Raw genomic sequence first — 22,662 nt, forward strand, 5'->3', positions numbered from 1 at the left:
GGAGGGGCGTGGCCCGGCTCGGAGCGCGGCGGCTCTGGGCCTGCGCGCGCCGGTGTCAGGGGTCACGGCGGCGTGGGCTGTGGCGGGAAACGCTGTTTGAAGCGGGTGAGTTACGGGAGAAGGGGAACTCCAGGGGACTCGGCCTGGCAGGGCAGGGGGCTTGACAGAGGGTTGTGAGGGGTCGCTTGCGGTGTGGCGGCGGGAGGGATCCTCTTGGCTCCGGAGTAAGCGGAAGAGGGACAGGGGCCAGTGGTCGTGGGCGCGTGTGCGGGGCGCTTGGGAAGTTGACGGGGGTCGGGGGGACTCCCCACGACGTGCAAGTGGCGCATGCGCTGGGCATCGGGCTCGGGGAACTGGTTTAGAGACGCAGCCCGGAGGGTCTTTGGGGCCACGGGTTCCGGAGACAGTGGGAACTCAATGGTGCACATGGGGGCATAGTGTCATCTCTTATTCACTAAATATTGAGTACTCTGTACCAGGCAGTGTTCTAGAAGCAGGGGCTACAACCCGAATAAGTCAGAAAAGGCCCCTTTCTAGGGGGAGACAGACAGTAGACAAGTAACAAGTAATAACGATAAAGCAATGCTTTCAGCCTGGTGATACGTTGTCCCAAGTTAAGTACAAGAGAGTAGTCTGCTTCTTTAGCTAGGGTGGTTAGGAATCGTCTTTCTGGGGAAGTGACATTTGAGAGAGTAGACAGCCACATAAAGAAAGATCCAAGCAGGGAAATCATCAAGTGAAAAGGCCTCGAAGAAGGAAGGAGCTTGGTGTTTGTAATTGGAAGGAACAGGTGAGGCTGGAGACATGATGGGGAACCAGGTCCTGTAGAGCCTCTTAAATCTCGGTGTGGGGGGTAGCTTTCATTCTTGGCTCCATAGGGCGCCATGGGAGGTTTTGAGCATCAGAGCAACATGACCCTTTCCTGTGTTTTAAAAAACCTCGCTGCTGATCAAAGATGGGATTGGAGCAGAAGCAGGAGTGGAAGGAGGGAGGCCAGTTAGGCGGCAAAGAGGGGGCGGTAGGTGGCCCCACCCTCAGCGCAGGTGGGGAGAATTCATCCAGTCGAGGTTGTTCTTGAGCTTTGAGCCAGCACGACTGAGAGAGTAGGGAGGAGGGGAGCCCAGGATGACTGGGGTTTGCGGTTTGAGCAACAAGCTGGAGGGAGAAGGCTGAGGGAGGGCAGGTTTGGAGGTGCCACCCTGAGGGCAGAGCTTAGGTGCAGTGAGTGGGCAGGGGGATGTCAGTATCTCAGGTTCATAGCCACACCGATTCCAGGAACCTCTCATTGCCTTTTCTCTGCCTCCTTCCTGCACTTCAACCCTTAGAGAGGTTCCTTCCTGACTCCGGAGGCCTTTGGCATGCCCTTCCCTCCTGCAATACTCTCCCCCTCTTCAGTCCTTCAACCAACTGCTCTTGGGGCAGGGCCCTTGCTGGGCACTGGGGAGGGGATGAGAATTCAGTTTGGTCGGGGGAAGGACAGGCGATCTCAAGCCAGAGTCCCCTGAGCTGCAAGGAGGCAGTGCCAGTCTTTGGGAGCCCAGAGAAGAAGCTGAGGGCTCAGGGCAGACTCGTAGAATCAATGACACTGGAGAGGAGTCTAACCCTACACACCTTGAAGTGGCCTGTGTTCCAGGCACTGTGCTGGGTGATCCTGGGGACCCCGACTCTGACCCCTGTTTTTGAGGAGCTCCCAGCCCGAAGCTGACAGGGCTCGGACAATAACGAAAGTGCCCCAAGGCACTGTGGGAGCCCTGCGGGGCAGCTGATCAGCCTAGAGGAGCTGAACCAGAGCTGAGTCTCTGAGGATGCAGAGGAGTTTGGTGGCCAAGAAAAAGGAGGATTTCATCTAGCAAACACCTTTCAAGAGCAGGCCCATGCTAGGCGACACTGGGGATCCAGAGAAGCATCAGCCCTGCCCTGCCCTCCAGTGGTCCCTGTCTGGCGAGAGAGTCAGACACAAGTCCACATGGTCCCAGCCCACGACAAGGGCAGCGGGAGTCAGGGAGGCCCAGAGGAGGGACAAAGCCAAAGCAGGGGAAGAGGGTAGTTTTCTAGGGGCCATGAGTGACTAGGTACATGTGTAATTATTTAATCAATCCCTCAGCAGGTGTGTGAGGGCCAAGCTAAAGGGGTGAGTGAGCAGAGGAGTATATCCTCAGTCTGTCTCCCCTACTGGGCAGAGGGCAGTTCACCCAATATCTCTCCCAGCGCGCCTGGAGCCCCACCATCTCAAGTACTGGTTAACAGTGGGGCTCTGGAGACAGCCTGCCTGGGTCTGAACCCTGGCTCTGCCCTTCTGAGCTAGCTGTGCCACCTCAGGCAGGTGGCTGCACCTCTCTGGGCCTCGGTTCCAGTCACAGTGTTGGAGGGTAATAGCCGCACCTCCCTCAGAAGTTGTGACAATTCTGTGAGTCCTTTCATTCGTTCTTCAGAAAATGTTAATCGCGCACGTCCGCAGTCCCAGGCTCTCCCCTGATCACATGAGATAAAGCAGTAAACAATAGGCAAAACCCGTGCTCTCACAGCGTTCCCATTCTCCTAACGCGGGACAGACAGTAGGCTAAATAAGCAGGGTTGAGCAGCCTTCGAATCCCTGGAGGGCCCAATTCCACACAGATCGCTGCTGCCACCGCTGCCACCCCAGGCTCTGATTCAGTACTTCTGGGGTTGGACCTGACAATTAGCACTCTGACGAGTTCCCACCAGAGGCCCAAGCCGCAGGGCGGGGGAACCACACTTTGAGAACTCTAAGAACTGACAGAGTGCACTGGGCAGCGACAAGGGCCAGCAAGAAAAATAAAGCAAGGGAAGGGGTTAGAGAGTATCAGGATGGGGCAGCGGGGCTGAAGTTTTAAATGGGCCTCACTGAGAAGATGACAGTTGAGCAAAGACCTGAAGGAGGGGAGGAGGAAGCCATAGAGACGTCTAGGAAAAAACATTTGTCAGGACAAAGGGAAGACCTTGGTTCTGAGGTAGGATCAAACCTGGAGCCTTTAAGGAGCGGAGAGGAGGCAAGGGGCCAGAGTGAGCAAGGGGGAGAGGGTGGGAGGCGGTGTCCTGAAGGGGAAGGCGGAGGTGATTGTGCAGGGTCTTTTGGGCCACGATGAGGACTTTGCTTTAATTATGCACCAGACAAGAGCCACGGACAGGCTCTGAGCAGAGGAGGGGCCGGATGATCTGAAGTATTTGTACAGGACCCCTTTGTCTGCCGCGTGGAGAGTACGCTGAGGGGCAGGGTGGACGGAGGGAGACCCCAGGACAGGCTGATCATTCATTCAACAGCTATTGCTCTCTCGAGCGCCCTCTGTTGGACAGTTAGTGTTTTTGACACCTGTCAGACCGGTGAACAGAGCTGTATCCCTGCCCGCGCTGAGCTCATTTTCCAGCAGGGGGCGCCAGACAAACAGCAATGCGCAAAATAGAGGCGAACCATCTTAGGGGGCCACAGGGACCAGACTGGGAGCCTTGCAGGAGCCGCCAAGCAGTGGGACTCCTGTCTGTTGGAAGACAGAGCTGACAAGAGTTGCAGACGGAGTGAGCTTGTGGTCTGAGGGGAAGAGAGAAGTTGAGGTGACTCCAAGGTTGTCAGCTTGATGAGAGTTGCCGCTTACTGAATTGGAGGAGACCATGGGGTGCAAGGAGCAGATTGTGGGGGGCGATCAGGAGTCCACCTTGGTTGTCAGAGGTGCCTGAAGGAACTTCCTCACAGGAGGGCAGTTGGATCAGTCAGCCTGGAACCCGGGCTGATATCTGGGCCTGAGACACAAAGGCATAGAGATGGCATTTAAAGCCATGAGATTGGGTGAGATGGGGTGAGGACATCGAGGGAGTGACCGTCACAGAGAAATGGACACTCATCGCCGTGTTATTGCTGGGTTTACTCGCTGTTCAGTATTTGCTCCTGAAACGTCGAGAATGGGAGCGAGCACAGGGCCTGTGCTCCTGAGCCAGGGCCCCCTAGGGAGGACACCAGGGACCTCCCTTCTCATGCTGCCTCTCCTAACTGTGAGCCAAAGACGGCGCCTGGGGTGGGGAACTAGAGCAGGAACCTAGTTTCTGCTCCTGGGGACAGCTTCACTCCCACCGTGGCCCTGGCCACAGCCCACTGACCCAGGGCAGCCAGTCGCCCCCCTTCTGCCTCCCTCTGCCAGGCCAGTTCTGGCCACTCCTCTGGGCTCCAGTCAGCCCCGCCCCTTCTTCCCCCAAGTTCCGCCCCCCCGCCCCCGTTATAACTCTCAGCATCTCTGACTACTTGCGTGGCTGGAGCAAAGGCCTCCAAGCCTTTTCCTCCCCCTGAGATAAAGCACTTGTGTGCACGGTTCACATTCCAAACGCACAAAAAGAGTCGATTCAGAGTCTTTCTCCCCATGCAAGACTCGTGTGTGTGCGGTCACAGCGGCATGGGTCACAGGAGCGCAAAGGTACAAACAACCCTAACGGAAAAGCACAGTGTGAGCCAGCCATGCGGTAGGGAGGTACTCAGGCAGAAAGAGGAACCAGGCGCTGATCCTGATCCGTGCTGCAATGTAGGTGGACCTGGAAAGCATTATCCTCAGCCAAAGAAGCCAGACGCTAAAGGACAGATTTCTAAGACTCCATTTCTAGGAAATGCTTAGTATAGGCAAATCCACAGGGACAAAGTGGATCAGTGGTGCTTTGAGCTGGGGGAGGATGGGGGGGGTGTCTCTTTTTGCATTGATGAAGGTATTCTAAAATGGACAGCGGTGATGGTTGCACAAGTCTGAATATACTGAGATCATTGAAGTATACACTTTGAATTTATTTTCTTATATTTTTTTAACGTTCCAAAATGGGCTGCTTATTTGCTCCCAATAAATTGGTGGGCAGTGAGTTAAGAAATCAGTGTGGCTTGGGTGGGTGAGTCACTCTCAGGGAGGGCTGACACATATACTTTTTAAGTGTGTAAATTGTATGGTGTATAAATTAGATCTCGGTAAAACTATCTCCCATTCTAGCCACCCCCATGAAACCAGTGTGGCCAGTTTGGTACCTATCCTTCCAGAATCATGTATTAAAATCCCACATCTTTATTTATTAATTTTTTAAAAATAGACTTTATTTTTCAGAGTAGTTTTGGGTTCACAGCAAAATTGAGCAGAAGGTACAGAGATTTCCCATATACCCACCGCCGTCACACATGCATAGAGTGCCTGCTGTCAACATCCTCCACCCCCAGTGGTGATTTTGCTACAATCCATGAACCTACATTGACACTTCATTATCACCCAGAGTCCATAGTTTACATCCGAAAGCCCACATCTTTAGATAAACTCTCCCACCCACCTTGTAATACTGCTATCTTTACCTTATGTATTTCCCTCTGACTTTTTTTTGGAAACTCTAGAATTTTTGTTTTAGTTGAAGTATAGTTGATCCCTCCAACTTCGTATTTTGAAAAATTCTAAGCCTGCTGAGCGGTTCCAAGGCAAGTTCAATGAATAGCCATGAACCCTTTGCTGGATTCACCAGTTAAGGTGCTGCCCCACTTTTTTTTTTTTTTAATTAGTTTATTTTTTAACCAGTCTCTCTCTCTTCTTTTTTATTTTTTATTTTTTTTTTGTGGAGGGGAGGTAATTAGGTTTTTATTTAATTTATTCATTTTAGTGGAGACACTTGGGTTTTAACCTACGACCTCATGCATGCTAAGCATGTGCTCTACCGCTAAGCTACACCCTCCCTCCTCCACTTGTTTTATCTTGACACACTCTTTTTATTTTATTTATTTTTGGGGCTGAACTATTTGCAGGTTGTAGTCATCATGATACTACAGTAGAGTTATAATCAAGCCATTTAACATGAGACGATACTGTTATGGTCTTATGTGTTTATTTATTATTTTTTAACGGAGGTACCGGGGATTGAACCCAGGACCTCGTGCATGCTCAGCACGGAGACGGTACTGTTATCCCGTAGACAATCCTTACCCAGTTTGCCCAGTTGTTCCAGTAACATCCTGCAGAGCCCTTTTTGGTTTTTCAGTCCATGATCTGATCTGGGATCACGCCTGGCATTTAGTTGGCATGACTACACAATCTCTCCTTTAATCTAAAATAGTTTCCTGGCCATTTCTACCCCCTTCGTGACGTTGACATTTTTGAAGTTTCCATCTTGCAAGCCAGTCTTTACTTTGGTTTGATTGTTTCCTAATGACCAGAGTCAGGGTAAACATTTTATTAGACGTTTTTTTTTAATGTGAAAGCTAACACCCTTAAGTGCACTTTGCTTTCTCTACCTAACAATGGGTCTTTGAGAGTCCTCTGTATCAGTACATGGTGAGCTTCCTCATTCCTTTATAGAGCTGCATAATATTCCATGGGACAGAATTAATGGAACTTATTTAAACAGTCCCCCAGGAGAGGACATTTAGGTGGTTTCCAATCTTTTGCGACTGCAAACAATGCTGCCGGAAATAACCTTACAAATGAAGCTTTTCATTATATGATAGTAGATCTGTAGCATAAACCCCTAGATGTGAAATTGCATCCTCCCCACTTTTATGTTTTCACTTGAGGTGCAATTTACATTTGGTGAAACGCATAGGTCTCAAGCATAGAGTTGGATGGACAGTGCATTTCCGTCACCCCAGAGAAAAACCTCCTGCCCCTTCCCAGTCAGTCTCTCCCCAGAAGCGGCCACTGGCCTGATTTCCAGCACCACAGGTGAGCTTACTCCATCCTAGAACTTTGTGTAAACGGCATCACACAGCTTAGACTCTCTTCTTAACGGAGGTGAAATTAACCATTTTAAAGTATACAGTTAGTGGCATTTAGCGCCTTCACAGCCTTGTGCAGCCACCACCTCTAGTTTCAGAACATTTCCATCACCCAAAAGGGAACCCTGTACCCATTAGCAGTCACTCTCCATCCCCCTAGCATGTACTCGTGTGTCTGGCTTCTTTTACGTGTGTTTTTGAGATTCGGCCGTCCTGTGTGTGTATCAGTAGCCATGTCCTTCTTAATGCTGAGAAGTATGTCGCCAACATTTGCCATGACACACCCTCAGTCAGTTCAGAATTTTTCTGTGCTGTATTTGTTAAGGTCTAGGCTAACCTGCTATAACAAAGAGACACCAAAGCAAAGTGGCCCAGGCAACATACATATTTATTTCTCCCCATAACCATCCAAAGGGAGGCAGCTCTGCTCCAGGAGGTGGTCAAGGGCCCAGGTTCCTTCCATCTTGTAGCTCTGCCTTCCCTTCAGTGTTGTCCTTGTCCCTGTGGTCAAGGTTGGCTCACTGCCACCACACCCACGCTGTAGCCATTGGGAAGGGGGAAGAGGCTGGAGGACAGGCTTCCTTTTAAGGCTGCCCCTGGGGGAGGGTATAGCTTAGTGGTAGAGCAGGTGCTTAGCATGCACAGTGTCCTGGGTTCAATCCCCAGTACCTCCACTTAAATAAATAAACCTAATTACATTCCCCCACCAAAAAAGAAAGAAAGAAAGAAAGAAAGAAAGAAAGAAAGAAAGAAAGAAAGAAAGAAAGAAAGAAAGAAAGGAAGGAAGGAAGGAAGGAAGGAAGGAAGGAAGGAAGGAAGGAAGGAAGGAAGGAATAAAGAAAGACCCTTAAAAGGTTTAATTAAATGACAATGGAAAAAATAGGAAATAAAAATTAAAAAAAAAAAAAGGCTGTCCCAGAAGCTGCACATCTCACAGTCACCCTCAGTCCATGAGAGAACTTGGACATGTGACCAGCCCTGGCTGTGCACCTTGGGAAATGTGGTCTCACGTTGGGCTGCCTGTGGCAGCTCCAAGGCAAAGAGTCTGTTGGAAAAAGGACCAAGGGAAGACTGGATGTGGGGGGACAGTTCCTAGATCCACAGGTGTTCTCTCCAACTGGGTCCTCCCAGCTGGGTCTGGGTCCTCCCAGCTGGGTCTGGGTCCCCTTTTGGTTCCCATAATCCCCTCCATCTTAGCCTGATGCTGGGAGACAAGTATTTTTTTTAAACTTTTTTCTTTTTTTTAGTAATTTCAAACTTACAGGGGGGTTGAAAGAATAAGAATAGTATGAAGAACACCTATAAACTCTTTACCTAGGTTCCCATTTTAAGGTTTACCCTATTTACTTTGTGTTTTTTGTTTTTGTTTTTTTAATTTTGGTGGGGGGGATAATTAGGTTTATTTGTTTAATTTTTTTAAACGGAGGTACTGGGGATTGAACCCAGGACCTCGTGCATGTTAAGCCTGCTCTCTACCGCTGAGCGGTACCTGCTCCCCCATTTACTTTGTGATTTGCAAGCATGCACGTTTTTTCTCCTATGTGTATGTATGCACACTTAAAATTTTTTTTCAAAGTAGCTTGTGTATATTGTGGCCATTTGCCCTTAAATACTTGAGTGTGCATTTCCTTAGCATATTCTCTTACTGACCCATAGTCAAGTTACTGACTTAAATAGGTTTAGCCTGAATACAGTCTTTTGTCTAATCTAGTAGAGGATATGTACTTTTTATCAATATATCTTGTCAAAATATACCCTCCAAATAACTCTGTATAGGTTGCAATTAAGAAAACATATACAAATAGTCTCTATTTGGTTTTTGTGTTGGCTGTGTTGGATCCTGGATGGGGGCTTGGTTAGTATAAAGGGCATTTTGGGGACAATTGGAGAAATTGAAAGATGGACTTTTTTTTTTTGAGGTATAGTTGATTTAAAATTTTGTGTTAGTTTCTGGTGTACAGCATAATGATTCAGTTATATTATATATATTCTTTTTCATTTGGACTCTTTTTAAAAAAATTATTGAGTCCATGTTAAATATCCTGGATTTGGTCATTGCACCATGCTTATTTAAGAGAATGTCCCTGTTCTTCAGAGACAGTGCTAAGGTATGCAGGGGTCAAGGGGCATGGTCTCTGCAACTAACTCTCAAATGGTTCTGGGAAAATAAGTCATAATATGACATGCACAGTTATATATGGTATGGGGTTGTGAAAACAAATACAGCGATATATTGACACTTGGGGAATCTGGGAGAAGGGCATATATGAGTTTGATGAGTTTGAAATGGCTTCATAATAAAAAGGATTCTTTTTTTTTAAACTGTAGTCGATTTACAATATCACCAGAAATTGACACAACACTGTAAACTGATAGAACTTCAGTTAAAAAACAAAACAACAGTGTTACTAGTTCCTGGTGTACAGCAGAGTGATACAGTTATACATGTTTATATATTCTTTTTCATCTTCTTTTTCATTATAGGTTATTACAAGATGTTGAATGTAGTGCCCTGTGCTAGCAGTAGGACCCTGTTGTTTATCGATTTTGTATGTCGTATTGTTTATCTGCAAATCCCAAATGCCTAATTTATCCCTCCCCTTCTCCAAAAGGATTCTTGTTTTTGGCTTGTTGTCAAGTGGGATGGGGAGCCTCTGAAATGCTTTGGGCTGGGAAGGGACCTGGTGGGATTTGTGTTTCATGCTACCCGCCCCACCCCACCCCGGCCCCCAGCGCAGGGACTGGCCTGCAGGAGGTGCTTCCCAGCTGATTGTCCAAGGAAGGCCTGGGCTGATGGGGAGAGGGGCAGGCGAGGGCCTCAAGGGCAGAGGATTCTGGGAAGAGAGGGCCGTGCTGAGGACCAAGCCTGTGATGGGGAGAGAGGGTGGAAGCCATGTAAGGCAGGTGCCAAGGGGTCGGCAGTGGGGCAAGCAAACAGGACAAAGGATGTGGGGGGCTTGAGCATGTGAGGAAAGGCTTAAACTGAGGTGGTCGTTGCCTGATGACTGCTGAGCATCTGGAGGGTGCCAGCACCCCTGCGGGGGCAGTGGGGGTAAGGGATGGAGAGTCGTGTCACTCTTCAGGGACTCTGGGAATTCAGAGGCTGGTGGTCCAGGTGGGTCCCGGTGGGTACTCGGGAGGCGGTGGAGAAGACGGGAGCCCTCACTCTGCCCCGCCTCGCCCCGCAGGATGGAGGGTAAGCGGCGACCAGGTCCAGGGCCCGGGGTGCCCCCAAAGCGGGCCCGTGGGGGCCTCTGGGACGAGGATGAGGCCTACCGGCCATCACAGTTCGAGGAGGAGCTGGCGCTGATGGAGGAGATGGAGGCGGAGCACAGGCTGCAGGAGCAGGAGGAGGAGGAGCTGCAGTCGGCCCTGGAGGGGACTGCGGACGGTGAGGCCTGGACCGGGACCCCTGCACCCCCACCTGTCGTGCCTCTGGCCCACTTGCAGTGCCCTAGAGCTGACCTTTGACCCCATGTCAGCATGCCACCTCTGTCACCTGCAGCTGCTCTTCTGACCTTGACCCTTGACTCCGCGGTCCTTCTGGAATTTCCCACCTGATCTAAAACACGACCTCCACCTGGCTTTCTTTCCCAAATCAGATGCCACCTGAGAGATGGTGGACTGTGCCGGGAGGGCGGTTCCTTATTTCTGAAGCAGGATCATGACTCCATGTCTCCCTGTTTCCCTCCCCGCATCCAGGGCAGTTCTCCTCGACAGCCATAGATGCCCGCTGGCTTCGGCCCTCCCCACCCTCGCTGGACCCCCAGACAGAGCCCCTCATCTTCCAGCAGCTGGAGATTGACCATTACGTAGGTGAGTGTAGGGGGTGGGAGGAGGGGCCCTGGGCTTCTGGGGTGGAGGCTGGGCTGGTCAGGCCCTGTGACTCTGTGGGAGGAGGTGGGCACAGACAGTCCCTGCCCAGGTGACCAGGGCTGTGGCGGGGGGGCAGGGCCAGGGGTGCCCAGGGTCTGGCAAGGGGTTAAGGGGCATCCTGGAGGCAGGGGGCATCTTCCAACGGAGTCCTTAAGGTAGGAAGAGGTAGCTCCCTGCACAGGGGAGAGATGTGTGGTGTGGCATCCAGTTAGTCAGGAACAGCTGAGCACCTGTGTTGTCAGGCCCTGTTCCAGGCAGCCTGGGTCCCTGCTCTCAGAGGCCCACGTTCTAGAAGGAGAGGCAGAATTAAAAAGGAAGTGGAACATCGGGGTGGTGAGGGTTATGGAGGAGCATAAAGTAGGGTTGGGGTGCCAGGCCTCGCATCTCAGAGACCCGGGAAGGCCTCTCTTCGGAGGCGACAAGCACCATGGGGGTGTCTGGGAAAGCAGGGTTCTGGGCAGAGTGCCCTGCAGAGGGAGCAGGTCTGACGTGTTTAAGGAACAGCTAAGAGACCAGTGAGGCAGGAATGAGGGCCAAAGATGAAGATGGGCAGTCACCTGAGATCCTCTCGGCCCAGCAAGGCTTCAGGGCTCCATTCTGGGCAAGCTGGGAAGTCTTTGGTGATGCAGAGACCCACCCCAAGTTCCGACTTGCGTATTAGAAGGCTCCCCCATACGAGAATGAAAAGACAAGCTACAGGCGGGGAGGAAACATTTGCCATCCACATATCTGCCAAAGGACTGGTGCTGCGAATATATAAAGGACATTGGGATCTCAACAGAAGAAAAGTCCAGTTCAAAAGTGGACAAAAAACTTGGACAGACAGTTCACTAGATAAACACATGAGATGAGGCTCTGTGTCATCAGCTATCAGGGAAATGCAAATGACAGCCACTGTGAGACACAGACACACACCTGTTGGAAAGGCTAAAGTAAAATAAAACGACACCACCAAGTGCAGACAGGGATGCAGCTCACCGGGAACTCTGTGCACTCGGTGGGTTGCAGTTTGGTGCAGCCACTCTGGGAAACAGCCTGGCAGTTTATTACAGAGCTTAACCTACCTGTTTCTCATTTTTCTGGTGGTAATCTCATCTAATATTTGTTTTTTTTCCCCTGAGCTTTATTGCCATATAGGAGTTAAAGCTAGGGGTGGGGTGTAGCTCAGTGGTAGAGCATGTGCATAGCATGCATGAAGTTCTGGGTTCAATCCTCAGTACCTCCACTAACCCCCACCTCCAAAAAAAGTGAAACCTATTTTTACCATAGGACCCAGCAATTCCACCCCTAAATATTTAACCCAGAGAAACAACCTCCATTCAAACCGAAACCATGAATGTCAATGGCTCTGTTCATAACCACCCCAAACCTGGAACAGCACACACATCCCCCAGCAGGTGGGTGAAGGGCTGAGCACAGCACACAGAGCTTCCCCACAATGAAAAGGAATAGACTATTCACCCATGAGGTGACAGGGATGGATGTCAGAGGTGTTATGCTGAGTGACAGAAGCCAGACACAACATACAGTGTGACTCCATTATGTGGATGGTCTTAGAAAGACAAAATGAGAATGACAGAGGACAGACGGGCAGTGCCAGGGGCTGGGGAGGAGGCAGGTATGAGTACAGCTCAAGGGGGCAAAAGGGCAGCTCAAGGGGGCTGTTTGGAGTGACGAGATCGTCCTGCACCCCCGTTTTGGCGGTGGTGACACGAATCTGTCTCTGCAAGTCCATAACACACACAAAGTCGATTTTCCTCTTGAAAATGTTTTTATTTGCAAAGGAAAGCAGAGGCTCCCTCTAGCCGTGTGGTGGGAAAAGAACTGCAGGGGGACAAGGGCGGAAACCAAAACCGAAGGGAGGCAGGCAGACCTTTGAGGATCCTGAGGGGCAGCCCCTGCCTCACCCTGTGACACCCCCAGGCCCAGCGCGGCCCCTGCCTTGGGGACCCCCACCATCCCAAGGTTCTGTGCCTGTGCTCCGAGCCTTCGGGGTCACCGACGAGGGCATCTCAGTCTGCTGCCACATCCATGGCTTTGCGCCCTACTTCTACACCCCGGCGCCCCCTGGTGAGTGATCCCGACCCAGAAGACCCCTCCCCCCAACTCCTGGCACCTGGAGCCCCCCTGCCCTTCTGACCAGCCCCCCACACCCAGGTTTCGGGCCTGAGCACCTGAGCGACCTGCAGCGGGAGCTGAATGGGGCCATCAGCCGGGACCAGCGCGGTGGGAAGGAGCTCACGGGCCCGGCCGTGCTGGCCGTGGAGCTGTGCACCCGGGAGAGTGAGTGGCGCCCCAGGGGCTGGGTGGGTGGCAGGGACTCCCTCCAGGCCTCTGGGCCGGTGCCAGCCTCCTCTGTCTGCAGGCATGTTTGGGTACCACGGGCACGGTCCCTCCCCGTTTCTGCGCATCATCCTGGCGCTGCCCCGCCTTGTGGCCCCCGCCCGCCGCCTCCTGGAGCAGGGCATCCGTGTGGCAGGCCTGGGCACCCCCAGCTTCGCGCCCTACGAGGCCAACGTTGACTTTGAGATCCGGTAGGGCCCCCTGCCTGGCTTCTCCAACCTTCGCCCCAACGCCCCTCCCCAGGCAGCCTCTCCCTGGTAACCATCAATCCCCTGCAGATTCATGGTGGACACAGACATCGTTGGCTGCAACTGGCTGGAACTCCCGGCCAGAAAATATGTCCTGCGGCCGGAAGGGAAGGTGCGTGGGTCCCCAGGGTTGGGGGGTGCCTAGAGCCTGGACCCTGTAGCTGCTGACCCACCTCGTCCCCGTAGGCCACACTGTGCCAGCTGGAGGCGGACGTGCTGTGGTCGGACGTGGTCAGTCACCCGCCAGAAGGGCAGTGGCAGCGAATTGCACCCCTGCGTGTGCTCAGCTTCGACATCGAGTGCGCTGGCCGCAAAGGTCTCTGCCTGGGCCTTGGGGGTCGTCCCTCCCCTGCTGCCTCTCTCTGGACAGTAGTGTTGTGCCAGTATCACCCTGGGAGTCCCTGCACTTCTTGAGCTTACTTGGAGCAGGGGGTAAACACACAGTGGCTAGGTTATTGTAAGACTCGCAGCACGAAGGAGGGTGGTAGTGGAGAGTGACAGGGCCACTGCAGACAGGTGGGCAGGGAGGGCCTCAGGGATGTGGGAGGGACAATTTCACCTTGTGAAGAGGGACGGGCCCAGGTGTAGGGTGGGGAGAGCATTCCCCACAGCAAGAACAGCAAGTGCAAAGGCCCTGGGACAGGGCAGTGGGTAGAGAAAGGAGCAGACAGGCCCGGTGAGATCTAGGGGTGCCCCACCCTGGTGTGTAAGGAGGAAGCGTCGGGAGTCAGGTCCCCTGCCTCTCCCTCCTCCTTCCCTGTGCAGGCATCTTTCCTGAGCCCGAGCGAGACCCCGTGATCCAGATCTGCTCGCTGGGCCTGCGCTGGGGTGAACCAGAGCCCTTCCTGCGCCTGGCACTCACCCTGCGGCCCTGCGCCCCTATCCTGGGTGCCAAGGTGCAGAGCTACGAGCGGGAGGAGGACCTGCTCCAGGTGGATATTTTCAGAAGTACCTACCCAGTCTTTCTTCCATGGGTGGGAGGGCTCTTGGGCTGCTCTTGGGGGTTTCCAGAACATTCCAGGAGTGGGGAGGCTCCATGGCAGGGGATGACCCTGGGAGGACAGCCCAGGTGACTCCGTGGGCTCCCACCTCAGGCCTGGTCGTCCTTCATCCGGATCATGGACCCCGATGTGATCACCGGCTACAACATCCAGAACTTCGACCTTCCGTACCTCATCTCCCGGGCCCAGACCCTAAAGGTACTGTGGACGGGTCGGGATGGCCTGCCCTCAGACACCCCTCTGGGGGCCCAGGGTGTGGGCGGCTCCAGAATCATCCCCGAAAGCCTGGCTCTGGCCCCCTCCCCACGCTGCCTATAGTCTGGAAGGTTCCTAGGACTTCGGCAGAGGCTAGGAGCATTCGTGGTCAAGTTAGAAAAGGGTCATGTATGTGGAGGGGCAGAAGGAAGTGTGCAAGCCTGCAATGCTTTGTCCTCTAAGCTTTAAAATATGGCAGCAAAAAATAAGGAAAGGAGGGGTTTCTTCCAGTAGGTGCCCAAAGCCTGTTGCTCGGTGAACCTGGGCGAGGCCGTGTGGGGCATATCAGTTGACTAGCGCTGCTGTACGTAACAAAGCCCCACAGACGTGCGTCCCCTCTCAGTCTGCAGGCTGGAAGGCCAGTCAAGGTGTCTCAGGGTTGGTTCCTTTGGAGGCATCCTTGCTTCTGGTGCCCTCAGACGTGCCCGGGGTGTTCTCCCTGACTCTTCCCCGCATCCCCCCTCTGTGCGTGTCTCTGTGCTCCAATGTCCCCTTTTTCTAAGAACACAATCATTATGGATCAGAGCCACCCTCTGTTTTTTTTTAAGGTTTATTTGTTTATTTATATTTTTAATGGAGGTGCTGGGGATTGAACCGTAGACCTCGTGCATGCTAAACACACTCTCTACCACTGAGCTATACCCTCCCCTCAAGGCCACCCTCTTGACCTCATCTGAACTTGATCCCCTGCAGAGACCCAGTTTCCAAGTGAGGTCCCATCCTGTGCAACAGGAGTTAGGACTGCAACGTCTTTGGGGGGGAGGGACACGGTTCAACCTATAACGGGGTACATTGTATTCTTTTCTTCCTTTTCTGTATGTTTGGCCAGTTTCATAATGGGAAAAACAACCACACTGACGGCCCCCAGTGGCTCCAAGGAGAAGTCCACCCCTATCAGCCTGGCGTTTCTAATTGGGCCTCCCTCCCCCTGCCCCAGCCAGGCTGCTCCCACCCCAGCTCCGGCCCCTCCGCTCCCCTGGTCCTGCCCAGCTCAGTCTCCAGTGTAGATGCCTCCCCTGACCCAGACCCATCTCCACATGGCCCCCTGCTGTGTTCTCTCCTGGCCTCCCGCAGGACCCCCACCCTGTGCACCCATTCCTTGCCCACCAAACTCAGTGTCGTCCCAAAATCTGCACTTCTGGCTCCCCATTTGGATGCAGCCCCCCATCCCCTGGGCACCATCCTTGCCCCTTTACCCCCACAGTGTCAGGCCCCAGATTCTCTATTCTTGCTGTCCTAGCCACCAGGGCTCCCAGCAGGAAGAGGGAGGCATCGTGGAGTGGTTTGGTCACTGTTCCTGGGGCTCAGCCCTGGGGCTGTTCCCCACTGCCGCCTGCATGCTGTGCCCCCATGCTGTGTCCCCAGGTGCCGGCCTTTCCCTTACTGGGCCGCGTGTCCGGTCTCCGCTCCACCATCCGGGACTCATCCTTTCAGTCGAAGCAGACCGGCCGGCGGGACAGCAAGGTGGTCAGCATGGTGGGCCGCGTGCAGATGGACATGCTGCAGGTAGGGCCAGGCCGGGCGGGGACCTGCCCTCCTGGGACCACGGCGGGGGCGCTGACGCCCACCCTGCCCCGCCCGCCCCAGGTGCTGCTGCGGGAGTACAAGCTCCGGTCCTACACGCTCAATGCCGTGAGCTTCCACTTCCTGGGCGAGCAGAAGGAGGACGTGCAGCACAGCATCATCACCGACCTGCAGGTGCCCGTGACCTCTGCCCCTGCCGCCCGCTGGCCAGAGATCTCTCACCACCTCCACCTGACCTCCGACCTCAGTCCCCCACCTCCCTTCCTGGCCTGGGACTTCTGCCTCCCACCTGTCTTCCTGACCTGCCCCTTAACCTTCTGCGCTCCACCTCCGAGCGTGCCCTGCAAATGAGACCCGTATCCCTAACCACTCCATGACCTCTGGCAAGGTGCCCTTTGCTCGGCTCTCCTGCCCCGACCAGTGGCCCATGCCAGCCCCTTAGAGCGCGCCCTTCTAACTGACGCTGTGTCTGTGCCCCTCTGCCTGCCACCGTCAGAACGGGAACGACCAGACGCGCCGCCGCCTGGCTGTGTACTGCCTCAAGGACGCCTTCCTGCCACTGCGGCTGCTGGAGCGGCTCATGGTGCTGGTGAACGCCATGGAGATGGCGCGGGTCACCGGCGTGCCCCTCAGCTACCTGCTCAGCCGAGGCCAGCAGGTCAAGGTCGTGTCCCAGCTGCTGCGGCAGGTCAGTGGTTGGAGCCCAGGGCAGGTCCCGCCCCTTGCCCTTCCCCCCCACCTCTGGCTCAGGCTCAGGGGTCCTGCCTGTGCCCAACCTCTGTTGCGCCTTCTTCCCTCCCAGGCCATGCGCGAGGGGCTGCTGATGCCCGTGGTGAAGACTGAGGGCGGTGAGGACTACACGGGGGCCACGGTCATCGAGCCCCTGAAAGGGTGAGGCCCAGCGGTGGGGAGCGGCAGGGGGAGAGAGGGGTCCCGGGCCTGACTCCTCCCCGCTCCCCAGGTACTACGACGTCCCCATCACCACTCTGGACTTCTCCTCGCTATACCCGTCCATCATGATGGCCCACAACCTGTGTTACACCACGCTCTTGCGGCCCGGGGCCGCCCAGAAACTGGGGTACAGCGACTTCCCTTGGCACGTGTACCCCGAGACCGCCCAGCGGCCAGCATCAGGCGGGGAGAGGCTGGGGACCCGGGGAGGAGCTGGGGACCCGGGGAGGGGAGGGGCCTGGCAAGAGGTGGGAGGATCCTAAGGGAGGGGTGGAGGAGGAGGAGCCAGGAAGGCCGGGCGTCAACCCTACCGTCTTCCACCCAGCCTGACGGAGGACCAGTTTATCAAGACGCCCACGGGGGATGAGTTTGTGAAGACATCGGTTCGGAAGGGGCTCCTGCCCCAGATCCTGGAGAACCTGCTCAGTGCCCGGAAAAGGTGGGCTCTTGAGTTTCCCCTGCCCAACCCTTCTCAGAGCCCAGACTTGCTTGGCAACCCCTGTGCCTCGTGGGGGCGCTTAGCCACATCTGTGCAGGAATTAGAACAAGGCACCTACTTGTTGAATTAGAGCAGGCAGCTCCCTTTAGCCCCTCTGCTGGGCACCTCTGTGCAGTGTGCAGCCTGCACAACCGTCCATGGCACCCCTTTCCAGAAAGGCATACTGACTGGTGCCCAGGCCTGGGTCACTCGTCTCCCACTGAGGCCTGAGATGTCCCCTGAGTGGCCTTTGCTCTCCACTCCTTCCAGGGCAAAGGCTGAGCTTGCCAAAGAGACAGATCCCCTGCGGCGGCAGGTATTGGACGGTCGGCAGCTAGCGCTGAAAGTGAGCGCCAACTCTGTGTATGGCTTCACTGGTGCCCAGGTGGGCAAGCTGCCGTGTCTGGAGATCTCACAGGTGAGTGCACAGTGGCGGGTGGGGGACAGACAGCCCCCCTTGGGGAGAACCAGGGCTCTACCTGGTGGAGGGCGAGGCCCAAGTCTCCCCAACCCACCAGCGTTTTGGAGAGTGGACACTGGAGTGATTGGTTCACTGGTTGGCTCAACAAACACTTGCTACCCATATGCTGTGGGTTGGACCTTGTGCCCCGTGGGTCCAGCAGGTGACAAAGGGGACAAGAGTTCCTGCCCTCGTGCAGTGCCCAGCCCAGCGGGGACACAGATGGTGACAGCAGTAAACATGTATCAGTTGGTGGCAGGAGGGTAGAGCTCAGTGGTAGAGCGTGGGCTTAGCATGCACGAGGTCCTGGGTTCAATCCCTAGTACCTCTTTTTAAAAAACAAATAAGTAAATTTAAAAACCTAATTATCCGCCCCCTCCCCCAAAAGCAAGCAAGCAATTGATGCCAAGGGCTCTGTAGACAAAGTCTGGGAGGGATGGGGAGTGGCAGGGCAGGGCGTGGAGGGCAGAGGCCCAGGGACTGAGGGACAGAAACTTGTTCTTTCCATCTGTCCCACAGTCATGTGACAGAGCCCACGTCCCTGGCAGTCTCCACCCCAGCCCACCTCCTCCCTGGTCCCTGTTTAAGGGTAGGGAGAGCAGAGAGCAGGTTCCCTCCCTGCTCCCGATGGGAGAACAGGGCAGTGTCTCTGTCAGTGGGCTGTCACCCAGCAGTATGGTCAGGCTCCAGCACTTGATTTGCACAAGGGTCCCCCGTCCTGTCCCTGTGTGAGGACGCTGGGCAGGTGCTAGGACGGTGCTGTGCTCTGAGAGGGAATGTGGGCAGGAAGGATCACTGCCTCCCTCCCCACCCGTAGCAGTATCCTAGGCCTGTTTACCAGAGGCCACTGTGCTGCTCAGACCAAAAAACAGTTCCAGGGCAAGACCACAGAGGGCTTGAGTCTCTGAGGTTCTGCCAAGCTGGTATCAGTGCCTCAGCTCAGGGCCTGAGAGGTTCTTAGAAAGGTCTTCTGTCTAGCCCTCTCCCCTAGGGTTTGGGTCACTGCCCATGCCAGACTTGGTTACCTCCAGCCACGGGGAGCTCCCTCCCTCCCTGAACATTGTGTCAGTCTGCTCTGGGTGGGAGGCTTGGAAGAATTGGCAGTGGGCAGGCCTTGTGCTTGGGAGAGACCCGTGCACACACCTACCTACTTGCAGTTCAGATCCAGTGATTCACTAGAGGGACTTGGAGAACTCAGAAAAGAGCTGTTACACTTGTGGTTATGATTTATTACAGTGAAAGGAGAGGGATTGAAATCAACCAAGGGAAAGGCAGAGTCCAGGGAGACCAGGCACAGGCTTCCAGTTGTCTGTCCCAAGGGCGGTCCCGCAGACACCACTTGGTTCTCCCGGCATTCCTGTGTGACCTCATACACGTGGTACTGCCCCTCAGGGAAGCTCACCTGAGCCTTGGTGTCCTGGGTGTTTATTGGGGGTCAGTTACACATGCATGGAGCACCCATGTGACTCCATCTCCAGTCCCTCCAGAGGTTAGGCTGATACCGTGTGGCCAAAGGTCCCCACCATAAATCACGTTGTTAGCATAGATCACTTGGTGTGACCCAAGGTCCAGGTCAGCAAAGACACTTATCAGACAGGACATGCCAAGGGCTGAGAGGTTCCCTCCCAGGAGCCAGCCAAGAGCCGAGCCTCTCTTAGGGTGAAGTCAGTCCCTTACTGTTGGCCACCCTTACCCCTCTTATGGGCCTTTCACAGTCCCTGGGGGCCTCCCCCAGCCTGCTCGGAGGAAAGAAGTGGATGTTTGGCCGCCAGGTTCCAGCCCCTAAGTGAAGACCAGGCAGGAGGGTGCAGTTTTTCTCCCCCTGGTCCTTCCTCATCGGGGCTGCCGCTTCCTGGCCTTGTCTCTGTCTTTTCCCTCTCAGCCCCTTCCCTTCTGTCTGTTTCTGAGCCTCTTTCCCTATTTCTGTCTCTCAAGTTTATGGGGGCAGGGAGGTGGGATAATAAAAAAAAATTCTGACTCATTCCAGAAAAAGATGAGGAAAGAAAAAGGAACATAGAACAGGTGGAACAAATAGAAGACAGTTCGTACAACGGTAGATTTAAGCCCAGCTATAGTCAGTCATTACACTAAACATAAGTGGCCTCAATGCTCTAGTTAAGCACAAGGATTTTCTACCTGGATCCAAACAAAAGAGAAGAGTCAAACCCATTTCTCCTTAGTGTGTCCCTCCTCATCCCCTAGCCTCGGTTTCCTTATTTGTAAAATAAACTTGTTGGAAAGGAATAGTCTCTCCATGGTGCTGGTACAAGGCCTCTACCTTGGGGACGGTGTTTGACAGTGTGTAGGGTCATTTCTGGTTGCCCAAGGATGAGAGGGGCAGCACTGCTGGCTTTCCGGGGGGAGGGCAGCCAGGAATGTCAGTGGTCCTGCACCACAGAGAGCTGCCCACAATACCACCGGGTGTCTCAGCACCTCTGTGGAGAGAAGCTCTGAGCTGATGGCCTCTTGTGGCTCCAAACTTTCCACCACTCATATGCTGCAGTCAGTTCCTCCTCTGTGCCACCAGCTTTGGACCAGCAACCCAACACTTCTTTCCAACAGACCATTAAGGAACAGCTCAGTAGCCCTGTTTTGCAGATTTGGAAACAGGCCTAGAGAGGTGGAATGGCTCACCCATTCCCACACCCGCAGAAAGCAGCGGAGGTGGGACCCCAGCCTGTGTTCCCTGCAGGTCAGCCCCTGGGCCTTCACTCTGCGTGATTCTCTCCCCAACAGAGCGTCACTGGGTTCGGGCGCCAGATGATTGAGAAAACAAAGCAGCTCGTAGAGTCCAAGTACACGGTGGAGAACGGCTACAGTGCCAACGCCAAGGTCAGGGCCTCCAGGCCACCCGTTGCTGCCTGAGATGGACCTGGGGCTGGTGCTGGGGGTGCAGGGGCCACTGGCACCGCCGGTCACATGCGCCCCTCCCCAGGTGGTGTATGGCGACACTGACTCTGTCATGTGCCGATTTGGCATCTCCTCTGTGGCTGAGGCGATGGCCCTGGGTCGTGAGGCCGCAGACTGGGTGTCTGGCCACTTCCCTTCACCCATCCGGCTGGAGTTTGAGAAAGTAAGTTGGGGGGGGTCCAATCTGGCGTCGCAGGGGCCATCCCTGCCTGTTCCTGAGGAAGTCTCAGGACTGGACCTCGGCCCCCACAGGCTTAGGTCTAAGCCGCGACTTCCCCCAGGTCTACTTCCCATACCTGCTCATCAGCAAGAAGCGGTACGCGGGCCTGCTCTTCTCCTCCCGGCCCGACGCCCATGATCGCATGGACTGCAAGGGCCTGGAGGCTGTCCGCCGGGACAACTGCCCCTTAGTGGCCAACCTCGTCACCGCCTCGCTGCGCCGCCTGCTCATCGACCGGTGTGTGGGACCCCCCACCCCCACCTGGAGCCCGGACCCTCCTCCCTCGGGCCCTGAAGCCTGGCCCCCAGCCCATCCTCCCCTGGGGACACAGGTGTCAGGCCCAGCCCTTCCTCGGTGGCCGCACGGTGGAAAGAGTGTGGGGTTGGACAGCTGTGGGTTTAAGCCCTACTACCTCTGCCACTTGGCAGCCTGTGGCCGGGCAGGGACCCTCCCCGCCCCCGGAGCTCATCCTGGTCCCCCAGCCTTGGGCCGCAGAGGTGCCAGCCTGGCCCCGCCCCCGGCATTAGCTGGTGACGCACACCTGTCCTCCCCAACAGAGACCCGGCGGGGGCTGTGGCGCATGCGCAGGACGTCATCTCCGATCTGCTGTGTAACCGCATTGACATCTCCCAGCTGGTCATCACCAAGGAGCTGACCCGCGCTGCCTCCGACTACGCTGGCAAGCAGGCCCACGTGGAGCTGGCCGAGAGGTCCGCCCAGCGCGGGAGGGGGCGGGACCTGCCAGAAATAGCCCTACTCTTGCCAGCTGGGCCCACCACTTCCTACTCCCCCGCCCGCCCCTGCCATCCCACCTGCCCTCACCCGCCCCGCCGCCCCGGTCTCCCCGCAGGATGAGGAAGCGGGACCCCGGGAGCGCGCCCAGCCTGGGCGACCGTGTCCCCTACGTGATCATCAGTGCCGCCAAGGGCGTGGCCGCCTACATGAAGTCCGAGGTCAGGCCCACCTGGGCTGCCCGCGCCCGCTCAGCTCTCCTCAGTTCTCACTTCTGCTTTCCAGGCCGGGCGGGGAGGGAGGGTGTTTCTCTCAGTGGGCCCCACGGGGCCTTGAGAACCGCCCCCCAACACACCCCTGGGAGTTGGCTCCCTGATGCTTGGCTCCCCGGGCCTCCCGGCGCCCTCTGGAGGGGCCCCCATTATTCGGCCCCCTCCTCGCTCCCTCCTGTAGAAAGGGGCCCAGCCTCACTGCGCACATAGAGTATCTGTCCAGCGACCTCTGTTTTGTGTGTCTGTTTCCAGCTCTTGGGTTTTCGCTCTTCAACTTGTAATTCCCTTGGATTCATACCTTCCTCCATCCTACCCAGATGTCCAGTGACCTCTGACCCCACACAGCCCCTTCCTCAGTCCCCAGCTCCTGTCCTGCTGCCTGGTGTTTGGGTTTCCAGCCTTCACACACCCCACTGTGAATTCTGACCCTTCCTTGGTGACCCTAAGGCCCCTACCTATCGACCCCAGCATGGGTCACTGAGCCCATAGCCAGGCACCCCCACGACCTCTGACCCCATCTCAGCCTGTACCCAGTGACTGCTTCACACCATTGTCCCCATTCATGACTGGGGAGACCCTCCTCAGAGGCTCCCAGTGTCCAACAGCCCCCACCCCCCTGCCTGGCCTGGGGTTGCAGCCCCCTCCATTCTGACACCTGG

The 22,662-nt window shown here is 55.2% G+C and overlaps 1 protein-coding gene and 1 long non-coding RNA gene across 6 annotated transcripts in view; one reads left to right on the forward strand and one right to left on the reverse strand.

Moving 5' to 3' along the window:
• The window catches only part of POLD1 (DNA polymerase delta 1, catalytic subunit), a 24,383-nt gene continuing 1,721 nt past the window's right edge, over positions 1-22,662 (forward strand). For 2 of the 5 annotated variants that reach the window (XR_010382426.1, XM_064489681.1), the window contains exons 1-22: positions 1-105; positions 9,922-10,124; positions 10,436-10,549; positions 12,533-12,679; positions 12,767-12,892; positions 12,975-13,143; positions 13,231-13,312; positions 13,387-13,516; positions 13,966-14,132; positions 14,295-14,399; positions 15,822-15,962; positions 16,044-16,154; positions 16,477-16,668; positions 16,783-16,871; positions 16,942-17,076; positions 17,257-17,370; positions 17,680-17,827; positions 20,606-20,701; positions 20,805-20,942; positions 21,061-21,236; positions 21,557-21,709; positions 21,850-21,952. Coding sequence is in view for 4 of the 5 variants with exons in the window: in XM_064489681.1 (XP_064345751.1) it covers positions 9,923-10,124; positions 10,436-10,549; positions 12,533-12,679; positions 12,767-12,892; positions 12,975-13,143; positions 13,231-13,312; positions 13,387-13,516; positions 13,966-14,132; positions 14,295-14,399; positions 15,822-15,962; positions 16,044-16,154; positions 16,477-16,668; positions 16,783-16,871; positions 16,942-17,076; positions 17,257-17,370; positions 17,680-17,827; positions 20,606-20,701; positions 20,805-20,942; positions 21,061-21,236; positions 21,557-21,709; positions 21,850-21,952 (2,838 nt within the window). In the remaining variant the exon portion in view is untranslated. Of the gene's footprint in view, positions 106-9,921; positions 10,125-10,435; positions 10,550-11,802; positions 12,007-12,532; positions 12,680-12,766; positions 12,893-12,974; positions 13,144-13,230; positions 13,313-13,386; positions 13,517-13,965; positions 14,133-14,294; positions 14,400-15,821; positions 15,963-16,043; positions 16,155-16,476; positions 16,669-16,782; positions 16,872-16,941; positions 17,077-17,256; positions 17,371-17,679; positions 17,828-20,605; positions 20,702-20,804; positions 20,943-21,060; positions 21,237-21,556; positions 21,710-21,849; positions 21,953-22,662 lie in introns of those variants that run through there. The other 3 variants (XM_064489682.1, XM_031457050.2, XM_064489683.1) reach the window with 2 other exon arrangements.
• Positions 19,078-22,662, reverse strand: part of LOC135322125 (uncharacterized) — a 6,837-nt gene continuing 3,252 nt past the window's right edge. The window contains exons 3-5 of the long non-coding RNA XR_010382452.1: positions 21,541-21,737; positions 21,076-21,222; positions 19,078-20,927 (exon numbers count right to left, since the gene is read on the reverse strand). This is a non-coding gene — a long non-coding RNA (uncharacterized LOC135322125). The remainder of the gene's footprint in view (positions 20,928-21,075; positions 21,223-21,540; positions 21,738-22,662) is intronic.

The sequence above is a fragment of the Camelus dromedarius genome, chromosome 9, assembly GCF_036321535.1.
Source record: "Camelus dromedarius isolate mCamDro1 chromosome 9, mCamDro1.pat, whole genome shotgun sequence".
Classification (NCBI taxonomy): domain Eukaryota; kingdom Metazoa; phylum Chordata; class Mammalia; order Artiodactyla; family Camelidae; genus Camelus; species Camelus dromedarius.